Here is a 14,824-nt window from a genome sequence, read left to right on the forward strand (position 1 = left end):
AAATACACGTACCCTGCTCGCACTGGGACTATCGCGTGTGGAACTTCCCGCGCAGCCCTGAAATACACGTACCCTGCTCGCACTGAGACTATCGCGTGTGGAACTTCCCGCGCACCCCTGAAATACACGTACCCTGCTCGCACTGGGACAATCGCGTGTGCAACTTCACACGAACCCCTGTAATACACGTAGCACGCTCCCCCAGGCCCGATCGCGTGAGAAACTTCACGCTAACCCCTGAAATACACGTAGCCCGCTCCCCCAGGCCCGATCGCGTGAGAAAGTTCACGCGAACCCCTGAAATACACGTAGCCCGCTCCCCCAGGCCCGATCGCGTGAGAAAGTTCACGCGAACCCCTGTAATACACGTAGCCCGCTCCCCCAGGCCCGATCGCGTGAAAAAATTCACGCGAACCCCTGAAATACACGTAGCCCGCTCCCCCAGGCCCGATCGCGTGAGAAAGTTCACGCGAACCCCTGTAATACACGTAGCCCGCTCCCCCAGGCCCGATCGCGTGAGTAAGTTCACGCGAACCCCTGTAATACACGTAGCACGCTCCCCCAGGCCCGATCGCGTGAGTAAGTTCACGCGAACCCCTGTAATACACGTAGCACGCTCCCCCAGGCCCGATCGCGTGGGAAAGTTCACGCGAACCCCTCCCCCAGGCCCGATCGCGTGAGAAAGTTCACACGAACCCCTGTAATACACGTAGCCCGCTCCCCCATGCCCGATCGCGTGAGAAAGTTCACGCGAACCCCTGTAATACACGTAGCCCGCTCCCCCAGGCCCTATCGCGTGAGAAAGTTCACGCGAACCCCTGTAATACACGTAGCCAGCTCCCCCAGGCCCGATCGCGTGAGAAAGTTCACGCGAACCCCTGAAATACACGTAGCCCGCTCCACCAGGCCCGATCGCGTGTAAAACTTCACGCGAACCCCTGTAATACACGTAGCACGCTCCCCCTGGCCCGATCGTGTGAGAAACTTCACGCGAACCCCTGAAATACACGTACCCTGCTGAAATCACGTGTGGAACTTCCCGCGCACCCCTGAAATTCACATACCTTGCTCGCACTGGGCCAATCGCGTGTAGAACTTCCCGCGCACCCCTGAAATGCACGTTCCCCGCTTGCCGTTTGCTGTTTGCCAGCCCGGTGAACTGGTCCAGGGTTAGCGCAGCCCTTTGCGATGATTTAGCGATTTTGATGGCTTTTCCTTGCGCGAGGGCGTTCTTCGGGGCGTTACTGGCGCTGCTGCAGGGTCGCTGCGATTCTCTGCGCCAGAGCTGGTTTGGGAGCCTAAAATCCATGAATACGCTGTGCGCGGAAATCGGTTTTAGCGCACGTGCCTGGCGCAGACAATCGCACGCGGACACTCTGCGCCAGCCGCTTGCGACACTTTCCTGCGAAATTCTATGAATTACCCTGTGAATCTCACGCTTGAGATTATTTGCTTTTTGCGCCCCAACTGGGAGTTATTCCCAAATATGCAATGGAATTTCCTGGTCAAATGGTAAGGTGTGATTATTTGTTACTGAAATGTAAGTTTTTACCTGCACTTGAAGTGATGAAGGTGTGGTCAAATATTCCTCGTAAAGATAGGATCTTTAGAATTTGCAGAAGTGAGGGAGCTGTTGAAACCATGAAGCAAATAATATTATATTGCACAGGATTGGCTACATGGGTAATTATGATCTAGAGAGTCACAATATATTGTGTAGATTATGTAAAGTGAAACAAAGAGGTGATGGCTGGAGGGTTTCAAATGTACCTTAAACCTCTGGAAATTGCTGTGGGCAACTCTCCAGACCACCGTTCTTTGCCTGCCAAGTCATTACAGAAAGGGGAAAGACCATATACAAATCAGGCATGGTCCAACTCCCGAAGGGACGGTCTATCCCGAACTGCTAGATCGCATCCTTTCTGCATGAGACCATAAGCATCCCCAAACATGTTTCGGCCTCATTGGGTGTCATCAGTGAGTAGTAGCGTGGGTCTGTAGGCCCAGCAGGCACAGGCCTCATGTCTGGGGATAACTGTCCCACTTTGGGCGATAAAGCAAAACAAAGAGGTGATGGCTGGAAGGTTTAGAATTAATTTTAAACGTCTGGCAATTGCTGTGGGCAACCCTGAAGACCATTGTTCTTCGCCTGCCAAGTCATTACAGAAAGGGGAAAGCCTGTATGCAAATCAGGCTTGGTCCCACCCCCAACAGGGTAGTCCAGCCCAAACGGCTAGGTCACATCTCTTCTGCAGGAGACCATAAGCATTCCCAGACATGTTTTGGCCTCATTGGGCGTCATCAGTGAGGAGTAGCTTGGGTAAAGGCGCAAACATGTCTGGGGATGCTTTTGGACTCAACCCTCCCCACACTCCTGATAGTGATCTAATTTTTCACAAAAACAAGTTCAATCCCATAGTTTCTTTTTCAAACTGCTTACATTTTTTCCATAACCTCTGCCAAAAGTCATGAAAAAACTGTTTGCTTTTTTTGTAGCAATTGTGACAAGGCCAGTAACGTGGCCTTTTCAAGAATGCATTGGTACCCCTCTTAGCCATGGATGGGAAACCAGGGAGGGATCCAGATCCAGTACTACCCATGAGGTGGACAATGGCAGTTGTGAGGACCCCGATTCCTGCCCCCCTTTTGCCAGCATGTTTCTGTGCAGGATTCATATAATTCAAGTCTTACCTCAATTTATAGTTTATTGTCAGTGTTTCCTTTTTCCTTTAGAAACACTTGATCGGAACCAATATACCAACTAAAGCATCAGAAACTGAACCCTCATCTACCGCCTTGCAGAGTGGAGACCCGAGCAACATCAACCCACAACAGGGAGCAGAGCAGACAAAGAGAAGCCACAGCACCCTGACAGTCCAATGCCACCAGTGCCTGAGGATCTCATAGGAAGAGAGTGAGCAGCAAGCTGCGTTCATATGTGGAAGGTAGAGTGACAGTGAAGTACTGCCAGAGAACACCAACAAGTACATGTTGGGATGGACAAACTCCCTAGACCACCAGGGACACTCGGGGGAATAATACAGGCCCTATTCCAAGGAATTTACCTGAGGGGCACAGAGCAGGCTCTGTATCTCGATGAAGAACTCTTGCCTTCTCAGACCGCCATCTCCAGTGCATGGCAGACCAGCCCAAAGAAACTAGACAGGGCTTAGCCTGCTCTTTATGACTTTTCACTTTAGGCACACACACACACTGGGCAGGGAAAACTGCGCCATATTTGCCAGGGAGGTGGATCAATCCTGGCAGGGAGAGGACGACAGAAGCAGGAAATAGGAAGTGTGGGTTTTTCAGGTGAGGTTAGAGGTGTGGGTATTGGATGACAAAGAGACAAACAGGAGGGAATAAGGAGTGTGGAAGTGATTTCTAGGGCAGGTGAGGTATTGGCTAGGGAGTGAAAGTGGTACTGCTGTGCGAGTGTGTGTGTTTGTGGGCGAGTAGGGTTAGAATGATTATGTATGTAAGCAGTGATTGTCAAGTGAATGGTAATGAGTGAAGGGTGGGAGTGTGAGTAGAGCAGATGATGGTGTAGTAGTGTGGAGGAGGGAGTAGTACTGGGGAAGAGGGAGTGATAGTTTGGAAGAGGGCATAGTACTGTGGAAGCGGTCATAGTAGACTGGAAGAGGGAGTAGCTGTGAGGAAGATGAGAGTAGGAGTGTGGAGAAGGGAGTAGCAGAGTACTGGAAGGAGAGGTAACATGAAAGGGTGGAGGCAAGATGTAGGAGTGGGACCATCAGAGGGATAGGTGGTTGGTGGGACGAGTGAGGCGAAGAGGATTAGAGGAAAGAGTAGGAAAGGGAGAGGTGAGAGAGAGCATGCTATACGGGGGCCTAAATCCAGCAGGGAAACTATAAGGCAAGTTAGGAAGTCCCTGAGGGAGTTTAGCGCGCTAAGGCAGTTTGCCTTTAGGTCCTTGCCGCTAGATAAATTAACAAATATACAGTTTGGGTCAATCTTTTGTATCTACTAACTTGGGGGTCAGGGACGCTAGGGTTAGGGTGGAAGTGTGACACAAGATGAGTGTGGGATGGCGCTAGGGTCCCTAAGAACTTCAATAAGAACCCTCAAACTGCCTCTGAGACAGGGAGTAATTCTAGTGTTGTCTATGACACAATTCAAATCTTTTTTCATATCACACAAATATCATCAAGGTACATGCCCTTGTCAAATAATGACTACAATCAGGTGTTCATGTTCATGATCACACAAATTATTTAGTTATTTTGATAGAATAGTAGTAAAACTCATAGATGTGTCTTCAGCTCAGGGGGACAGTAAGTTGAATTGTGTAATTTAGCTAATTAGTTAAAAGTATGCAATAGCCAAATAAAATGTCAAAGAATGTCCTGTCCACATGAACATGCTAAACAAATGCACCAATGAAATAAATATATACATTTTTATTTGTTTGCTTTCTTCTTCTCCTGCCTGTTAGGATGAACGTCCTACATCCCCCCTGTGAGAGAAAATATAAACTAAGGACATCCATAAAGCACGAGTTAGGAAACACATCAAGGAAAAAAGATACAGGCAGCAAGCAGAATACCCTGTCATTTCCACCATATCCCTTCACTGAGAGATAGAATTGTGAGCAGCACACACACACACATGCACTCAAGGTATAGATGTGCCAAAATACGAAAAGGCAGTATGAACAAGCAAGTATACACAAGAAATCAAGGGGACATACATGTAGGGGTAGGCACTAGTATTTAGGCCCCTTAGGTAAGAAGCGCGATAGAAGCTAAAGCAAACATTCATTGAGCAAGCATGCTGCAATAGATTTAGGCCATGAACACGATACATTAGAAGAATGGATAGCTTACACTGTCACACGAGAAACATAGAAGCAAGTAAGATGAACATATATAAAACTGTGTTAAAGGGATATCATGTTTACAAGTAAAATTGAAATACCCCAGAAATTCGCCAGTTATGGTAAACTAAGCAACCATAATTCGTGCCACCACCGTGCACTGCTAAGACTAATACCCAGGACATGATGACATCACATGTCTGGCCCCTTGTTTTTGTTCACTGACATATCTAGGCCAGGTGGTTTTGTTCACTGACAGTCAGAAATTTAAAATTCAAAAGGTACTATGGGACTCATTACGAGGTAGGTGGTAAGGGATTACTGGCACCGGTAAGGACACCGGTGCCGGTAATCCCTTACCACCCTATTCTGAGGTCCCTTAGCGGGTCCCTTCCTTAACGCCTGGTCTGACCAGGTGTTAAGGATGGGACCCATTAAGGGACTTCATAGTTAATATCGGTACCGCAAATTGTAGGTACCGTTATTAGCTCCATCCCCATTCCCATTGAGCCCTATGGGGGCTTGAATGGGAATGGGGAATGGTTCCCAGAATGGGGACTTACCGGGTCCTCCATGGTTGGAATGACCCGGTAAGTCCCTATTTCGGGAACCCGGACCCGAAATGCGGTAAGGGGGCACCATGGCTACCTCCCACCTTGTAATGAGGCCCTATATGTGTAGACATTACTCTTCTCATATGTTCCTACAGTATGTTCATTAGGGTAAGTTCTCAGCTCATGGTGCATATACATGGGGCAATAATCAGGCCTCAAAAACACCAATAATTTCTATATATGAAGATATACGTTTATGTTATTAACAGTTTCTGATGATGCTGCTTCTTTTTTGCTTACTTTAGTTTACCTGCATGTGCCTCTGATTTGTATGCATTGTGATCTTTATATGTATTGTTTGTAGTACCAAAAGTGTGTAGTACGTATTGAATTATTATCTGGTTAATATAAATGTTAACAGTACTCAAAACTCTGATAAGGTAACATTCATTATTTTACTTTCCAACATTGCAAGATTATAAATATTGTACTTCTACGGTGTACACTGCAGCCATTGCCTATGTTTATGTCTGATTAGGTTCCTGTACTAAGAACAACACTCCAATAGAATGTTGTTCAGAGCAGTACATTCTTTAATAGATTAAGTAGCTCATGATACGTCTCCCAATCACCCCTAACATCTTTTTACCATCACAACCCCTTGTAGGGACTTTTTATCAAAATTAATTTCACATTTGATGTCATCAGTGATGTCATCAATGACATGTGCGATGTCATCTTTGATGTCCTGGGTGTTAGTCTTAGCAGTGTACGGTGGTGGTGTGAGTTGTTGGCTGCTTAGCTTACAATAACTAGTGAATTTCTGGGGGTTTTCGATTTTACTTGTAACCATAATATCCCCTTAACACAGTTTTGCCACTGATTTTGATAGGTTTTTATTAGTGCAACTTAATGTCCCTTTAACAAAGTTTTTTCACTGAGTTTAATGGGTTTTTACCAGGATACGCTTAATTTGTCTACATGTCCCTTACATCATACTGACCCCCCCTACCCCAACTTGATAGCAACAGAGTCTGCAGACAGCGCAACTGTTGGCAGACTCTGGACAGCATTCACACTGCCCAAAAGCACAGGGGTTACCTTACATTGTTATATTGTGCAGCGAACAAACAGATGTTTAAAGTGCAACACATATATGTAGCACATTCAAAAATGTAATATGTCTACAAACTCTGTACCTATGAAACCAGAAGTACAATTACATAGGTTACACAACATAATGGAATGCAGCAAGCACAAAAGTAACCTGTGCATCTAACAATATTACCTCAGTTCAGCCCTGCTTATACAGGCAGAAGCAACTCTCAGAAGCAAGTTCAACCCACTAAGAAAAAACCCATACAAAAAGTAGCAAGTACATTATATTTCTTCCTCTAACATTAGAGTTTGTTTTATGTACATGAGTTGTAAGAAATAGAAGTATTGCTTTCTTTAAACAGAAATGGCAAGCACCCTGGAGTGGCTAGAGGAAAATTTCCCCCACAATGAAATGAGTGACGTATGCACATCTGATCCCCCGTGCCCTCTGAACATCGCGCCTGTCCAAAACTGTCTGCTGCTCGTGTCACACTTTTAATTAGTTTGGGCATCCCGCCCTGTTCTACGGACACCTGGGCGCATGTGCAATTCGCATCCCGTGCAATAGGTGTCCTACAGACAGCCGTCCTATCCGCAGATGTCTGGGACGTTGTCAACTTCTGACACTTTTTCCTATCTTTCACCCGATTTCCCCTCCTCCTCCTCACCTGATGTTCCGGAATCCGGGTTGGTGGATAATCTGGGCCTCCTGGCACTGTAATCCGTCTTTCTTTTTTGTAGAGAGGGTCTCTCCCGGAAAGAAGCCACAATGAAACCTCCAACTCAGCTTCTCTGTGAACTCCCTTCCGGATGCAAACAAATGGGGGAAAAAGCGGGTTCAGGCACAAAAAAACCCTGTTGAGCGAGATGATGAGGTGAAGACTTCTGCTGCAGTAAGCCGAGGGGACAGAACCACTGCTAGAGAAGGCAAACGAGCACCGGCTAGCACAATACCGGAAACCCTGCGAGGCAGAAAGAATAGGAGCAGAGAAAAAGGGGGGTGTCCTGGAGGAGCTCCAAAGAGTAGCAGGAAAGAGAGGAAGAAGGTACGGCAAAGCCGTCGGCGAGAGAGTGAATAAAGAACAAAAGGCGAGGCCGAAAGAGAGAGAGAGATATAGAAAGCAAGGCGGTGAACCCACAGAAGGGGCTTACCAGAAAAAACACGAGAGAAAAGGCACAAAGCCCAAAAGGGAAAAAACTAGCATGGGAGCAACAAAGCCGCAGAAAGGGTTCTGCAAGGGGTTGAAGCGCAATGGCAGCTCTGGGAGGCGTGGCTTAAGTACGTGAAGCGTACCTGGCACAAAACACTAGAACACGGCCAGCGTTCAAATGTGAGGAACAATGCGATCCCTCAGGCAGTATCGGAACCATATGCGCCATGGGGCAAGGCACATGACAGTATTCCCCCCTATACCGGATGCCCCCAGGCTTCTCTGGATGTGCGCAAGAAATCTCCTGAGGAGAATCGGAGCCTTGATATGGGATGCAGGTTCCCAGGAGTCTTCAGAATGGGGATACCCCTTCCAATGTACAAGGTACTGTCTGTACCAGGAGTCACATAACTGTTCAACTTCATACTCCTGAATGGGGGGTCTGGTAGTCCTTACAGGTGTGGGATGAAAACCAAAATCAAGAGCTACTCCCTTCAGAAGGGACGATTGAAACACCGGGTGAACCCGTTGTAAACTGGATGGTAACTTGAGACGAAAAGCCACTGGATTGAGCTTAGCCGTAATGGGGTAAGGACCAATTTATCTGGGAGAGAGTTTAGACGGTTGTGCCCATCGGGCAAGTATTTAGTGGATAGCCATACCCTAGAGCCCACCTTTCAATCTGGAGTCTCTCGTCGATGCTTTTCAGCTTGAGTCTTGGATTTCTTCCGACTGTCAATGAGACTGAGTTTGGCAGATTTGTGTGCCTCTGAAAGTCTATGTAGAATATTCTCAACCGCTGGTAACCGGGAATGCACTGTAAAGACGGGTAGCGTGGTAAGAGGTTGTTGACCATAAGTGCAATAAAAAGGGTTCATACCTGCGGCTGAATGTTGGGAGTTATTATATGCAAACTCAGCAGTGGGAAGTAGTGTAACCCAGATGTCTTGCTCCCGGTTGACATAACAACAGAGATATTGCTTGAGGGTGCTACTCAGTCTATCCGTTTGACCATTTTTCTGGGGGTGGAATCCTGACGACAGTGCACGTTTAATACCCAAGTTCGTACACAACGACTTCCAGAACCTAGAAGTATACTGGCTCCCTCTGTCAGAGGTGATCTTTTCATGGGTATCCCATGAAGGCAGAATATGTCTTTGAGAAAGACGTCTGCCATATCAGCCGCTGTCGGTATCCCTGGTAGAGGAGAGAAGTGAGCTAACTTGGTCGGGGTGTCCACAGTGACCATAATTTACGTGCAGGACTGCGAAGGTGGTAAATCGACCACAAAATCCATTGTTATCTGGCTCCAGTGATGTGAGGGTAAAGGGTCCTGTTGGAGCAACCCACAGGTTCTTTTCATGTCAATTTTACTTTGGGCACATACTGCACAAGACTGTACATAACGTTTGACATCTGCCTTTAGTGGAGCCAAAAGAAAGACTGTCTAAGTAGTTCCATAGTCCCAGCTTGTACCCTGTGACCCGCTGTTCTGGCATCATGGCACCAGCTAATGCCTTTCTGGAGAGTGGCCGTGGGAAGTACAATCGATTGTCTTGGAACCGCAACCCCTCCCGAATGGTCAATCTTGTCTGATCCCTGAGGGGGGCATCCTGAACCAAAGCTTCCCTGCATTCCTGAAGGAAGGAAGATACTTGTGCGATTATCTGATTCCTCGGAAAGAAACGTTCTGGCTGAAAAGATGAAGCCATCTTCTTTGGGGTCTTACGTGACAAGGCGTCTCACACAGTGTTCTGGGATCCTGGAATATATGTGATCTTGAAATCGTATTGAGCGGAATAATGGGCCCACTGGGGCTGGTGAGAATTGCCGAAGTCCATTGACTGTAGTACTTGTAGGTTCTTATGGTCTGTTCTGATGGTAAACGGGTAGAGACCGCCTTGCATCAAGAGTCTCCATTCCCCACAGGCTAATTTCATAGCCAAGAGTTCCTTTTCGAACAGTGAATAATTCTGTTGGCTGTCAGTGAGAGTGCAAGAAAGGTTAGCAACAGGATGGTCTTTTTCTTTGTGTTCTTGAAGCAACACGGCTCCGATGGCAGATGGAGAGGCATCCATCTCCAGTATAAAGGGCCTCTTTTGATCCGGGTGAATCAATATGGGGGTACTGCAAAATAATTCCTTCAACCTCTTAAAACTGTCCTCAGCCTTGAGGTTCCAGCAGAATGGCAGGGCGGATTTCTTGAGTAACTGCGTCATGGGCAGGACTGTCTCAGAGAAACTGGGAATAAAGCGTCTGTAGAAATTAGCCAGCCCTAGGAACCTGTGGACTTCCTTGGCTGAAGTAGGGGCTGCCAAACCAAGAATAGCTTCCACCGTTTTGTTCTCCATTTGGATTCCCCCTTGTGACAATACGAATCCGAGATATGCACAGTACCCACCCCAAATAGGCATTTCTCCTTTTTAGATAAAAGATGGTGCATGTTCAACCTGTCCAGGACCGCCTTGAGATGGACTTCATGCTCCTGAGGTGTTCGGGAAAATACAAGGATGTCGTCTAAGTAGACGATGACCGACACGAACATTAAGTCAGAGAAAATCCAGTCCATGAAACATTGAAAAACAGCTGGTGCGCTAACAAGACCGAATGGCTTCACACAATACTCGAACAGTCCAAAGGGTGTGCGAAAAACCGTCTTCCATTCATCTTTGGCCTTTATTCTGAGAAGATGGTAAGCACTGCGAAGGTACAGTTTGGAAAATATCCGTGCTCCTTGTACTGCTTCAAGTATGTCTGAAATTAGAGGCATTGGTTAGCGATCCCGAATGGTGACGTGATTTAGGCCTCTAAAGTCGATGCAGGGCCGGAGCCCCTTTTCCTTCCCTTTTTGATATAAAGAACAAGGGCACCCCTGCGGGTGATCTGGAGGATCTGATGAGTCCGTTGTTTAAGTTGTCACCTAGATAAGACCGAAGAGCTTGTTTTTCAATGGGGACAATGAGAACATGCGACCAAACGATACCAAGGCATTGGGCACCAAGTCTATGGAGCAATCTTCCGGACGATGAGGAGGTAATTTGAGCGGAACCTGATCCGTAAAAACTTCCTCATACTTGGTAAGATCGTAGAGGATCATGTACACTTAATGAAGTATACGTGGCTGTAGACTGAGTGAGTACATTTTGGTATGTAGGTTCTTGTAAACAGTTCTTTTTACGATAATGGGAATCAAACACCACCTGGTTAGTGGACCAGTAGATTTACGGATTGTGCTTGCGCAGCCAAGAAATCCTCAAAATAATAGGGAAATGTGCAGCGCGGATAATGTCAAAACACATTTCCTTATGTTGAAAGATGGTGATGAGAAGATCTTCCATAGTCTGAACAATGGGTCCAGAACTGAGGGGCGTTCTGATTACCCCTTCCACCTTTTGATCTTCCTTGTGGTTTCTTCTGAGGAGGCCTATCTGATCCGCCCAAACCGTATCAACAAAGTTACCGGCTGCTCTGCAATCGAGCAGGGGGAGGACTCCAGGTCCTTCGAACCTAAAGTGACTTTCACCCCAATGACCGTGAGCCTGGAGTCTTCCGGAGAGGAAGTGGGGCTTATAGAGTGCGAGACATAGGGACTTCCAGTGAGCCCTCAGCGACTTGTCCCTCTTAAGGCCGAGGGTGTTTGTTTCCCGAGTTCCGTGAGGGTAATTCAGAACAGTTCCTGATTAAATGGGTATCAGATCCACAGTAGGCGCAAAGACCTTTCCCTCGCCTGTGTCTTCGCTCCTCTGCCATCAAAGGAGCCCGGGTAGTGCCTATTTGCATCGGTTCATCGGTTCCTGTGATAGAGGAGGCGTGAGGAGGTGGTGTTTCTGTGCGGGCAAAGGGGTTCCGCATCCAACGTTTTTCTTGTCTTCTTTCCTGCTGATGAAAGTCAATCTGGAGAGCTTTGGACACCAGTTCAGGAAACAAGGCGGGACGAGGTGCTCGAGCCAGTTCATCCTTGATGTCTCCTTTGAGACCTCTTCTAAATATCACATATAGGGACTCCACTTACCAGCCCACCCCTGTGGCCAGCCTTTTGAAAGTAGTTATGTAAGTGAGAATGTCCATTTGAACCTGCAGTGCATCCAATAGATCCTCGCAAACCTTGTAGGTGATTTCTGGCCTCTCAAAGGCTTGTTTCAGCTGGGTTGTAAAAGTCCCGAAGTCCTGTAAGACTGGATCGGCATTGGTGACGAATGGGGTGGCCCATGCCAGGGCATTCCCTGTCATGTTGGAGATAAGGTATCTCACCTTGGCTCGATTGGACGTGTAAGTATTGGTCCGAAATGCAAAGTGGATGTGACATGCATCCAGGAATTCCTTCAACCTCTTTGGGGTACCATCAAATGTGTCTGTTGATAAGGCTATGGGAGGGAGGTCTGGCTGTCTGGTGTCACGAGCTGTCACCATTTGCCGCAAGACACTATTCTCAGCCTTTAAGTTCTGCATTTCTACAGACATGTTCTGCATAGCGGCGACAAGCTCTTGATACTGTTCGGCTATCACCATCTTTAGGCGTTGCAAACTGTCAACTTCTGACACTTTTTCCTTTTCTTCACCCAATTTCCTCTCCTCCTACTCACCTGATGTTCAGGAATCTGTGGTGGTGGATAATCTTTTTTGTAGAGAGGGTCTCTCCAGGAAAGAAGCCACAATGAAACATCCAACTCGGCTTCTCTGTGAGCTCCCTTCTGTAGGGAAACAAATGGGGAAAAAAGCCAGATCAGGCACAAAAAACCCCAATTGAGCGAAATGATGAGGTGAAGACTTCTGCTGCAGCAATAAGAGTTTGGCGAAGGAAGATGGGCTCCTTATGGCAGAAATCGAAGGTAAGTTTCCTTGGGAAATGACGTGAAAGCCTGTAATCTACACAGCCGAGGTAGCAGAACCACTGCTAGAGAAGGCCAATGAGCACCGGCTAGCACAATACCAGAAACCCTGCGAAGCAGAAAGAATAGGAGCAGAGAAAAAGGGGAGGCGTCCCGGAGGAGCTCCAAAGAATAGCAGGAGAGAGAGAGAGAGAGAGGGAGAAGGTAAGGCGAAGCCGTCAGTGAGAGCGAGTGAATGAAGAACAAACGGTGAGGCTGAAAGAGAGAGACATAGAGAGCAAGACGGTGAACCCACAGAAGGGATTTACCGGAAAAAACACGAGAAAAAAGGCACAAAGCCCAAAAGGGAAAAAAACTAGCATAGGAGCAACAAAGCCGCAGAAAGGGTTCTGCAAGGGGTTGCAATGGAACAGCGACTCTGGGAGGCGTGGCTTAAATATGTGAAGCGTACCTGGTGCAAAACACTAGAAAGCGGCTAGCATTCAAATGTGAGGAACAATGCAATCCCTCAGGTGGTATCAGGCCCATATGCGCCACGGGGCAAGGTGCATGACAGATGTCACCATGTTACTGCACCCGAGCTGAGTGTCGGGTCTATCTGCGGACACTGTGCTTACCCCCAAACAGTTTAAAAGTGCATTTTTGGCCATTCCAGGGTGTTTTAAGATGAAACTTCACCCTTGCAGAGGTCCGAGACCATGCCCTGGTCAATCTAGAGATGTTTGCAACTTTTTGAGCCCAACCTGACTCTTGAAGTGTCCCCAGAGTGCACAACTGTCCTTGGAATGCACCCCTATAAAAGGCCACACCCCACTTCTGCTCCTCATTGTGTTTCTGGCTGACCAGGACTGAACACTGCCTAAAGATTACTGTTTCTGATGTGCTGCTTTTGGTGTGCTGCTTTTGATCTACAATGGCATCCAGGGCTGCTGCAAGTGCCTCAGCACCATCTCCACCACCTCCACCATCTGGAGGGCCTGGAGTGGGGAACAGTCATGGTGATGTAGAGGGGGATCAAGAAGACAAAGTTGATGTGGTAGTGGAAGTCCCTACTACCAGCTGTCAGAGTGAGTCTTGGGTGTGGAAGCTATTTACCACCGTTGGGGGAATACCCAAGGCGCGTGCAGCTAAGGTTCGATGCGCTGTACTCAGTTGTGGAAGGCCTGGGCTGTATAGCTACGGGACCACCTCCATGCAGCGACACCTAAGGTCTAATCACATAGCAGCAGTTCGGAGGGTTGTCCCTTTCGAAGGCGGTAGCAGGTTAACTTCCACTGTTGCATCCTCAACATTTGCTCCTGTCACCACAAGAGACACTCCTGTAGGGCAGGGGATCCCCTAGGATGCCTCACAGGACATACATGATGCAGTCGACCCTTACCTTTCGAGGGTCACTGTACTCTGTATGTACTGTGACGCAGTACTCTGCAGGGGGAACAGTTTTCGAAGTGCTTTCAATCAAGGCTACGGTCCGAGAGCATGAGAAACAGTGCCCCCTACATAAGTGAGGCCCACCCAACAATTTCCTCTCTCCACCTGCCCCTTCGTCCCTGTGGTTGGTGCCCCTTCCCTATCCTCCCTTCGCTTCCCTTCCTTCTTTGTCCTGATTAAAAAAGACAAACAAATCATAAAACACAAAAAATAAAAAAATAAACAGTTCTTTTCAGAGCCACCTTTCACAGTTCAAAAATAGAAATACCAAAAATGGTGCAGGCCGCTACGCAGACCGCGAAGTCCGAGGACAATGCGGTTGCCCGTGAACATCCAAAAATTGTGGTTGGTGGCAGCATCTAAACTGTTGCACTCTTTTGAGGGAGAAAGTGGTGGCTCTGAAAAGAGCCTTATTTTTGTTTTTAGAAGGTTTTTTCAGGTTTTAGAGAAAAGTAGGCAACACCTACTGCAAAATGCTTACTATATTTGCAAAAAGGGCTGCAAAACATTTAGGATATTTCACAAGAAATGCTGATTTCCATCACTGCGAAAACAATGTTGGTGCTGTGAAATTTAATGTTTTCGTTATGGAAAGACATCATGCCAACATCTCTCAAAAGTGCACAGACAGCCTTGTTAACATTGCGCCTCGCTTTCTCCACTTGCGCACCAAATAAACCGGAGCCCAGCCACATCTGTCTCTGGGCAATGCGAGAAAAAATTACTCTGGAGTTTGGAAACATGTCCATCATTTTCCCAAATGTCTCCAAACTGCAGTCAAATTCCTGTTACATGGCCTAACCTGTTCACTTCACAATGAACAATAATAATGGCCGGATGTTGGAGCACCACCAAAGTAGCACAAAACGGGAGCAGGTTCACCCACTTCATGCTGCGCACTCCATACCACTGCACATCAACATGATC

General features: G+C 47.4%; 1 protein-coding gene across 1 annotated transcript; it reads right to left on the reverse strand.

Moving 5' to 3' along the window:
- Window positions 1-11,645: 11,645 nt before the first annotated feature.
- Window positions 11,646-12,146, reverse strand: LOC138467306 (protein LDOC1-like). Its single transcript, XM_069607294.1, has one exon. It carries the CDS (start codon window positions 12,144-12,146, stop codon window positions 11,646-11,648), a length of 501 nt encoding a protein of 166 aa, XP_069463395.1.
- Between the last annotated feature and the right edge of the window lie 2,678 nt (window positions 12,147-14,824).

The sequence above is a fragment of the Ambystoma mexicanum genome, chromosome 4q, assembly GCF_040938575.1.
Source record: "Ambystoma mexicanum isolate Mex_15411 chromosome 4q, UKY_AmexF1_1, whole genome shotgun sequence".
NCBI classification, from domain to species: Eukaryota; Metazoa; Chordata; class Amphibia; order Caudata; family Ambystomatidae; genus Ambystoma; species Ambystoma mexicanum.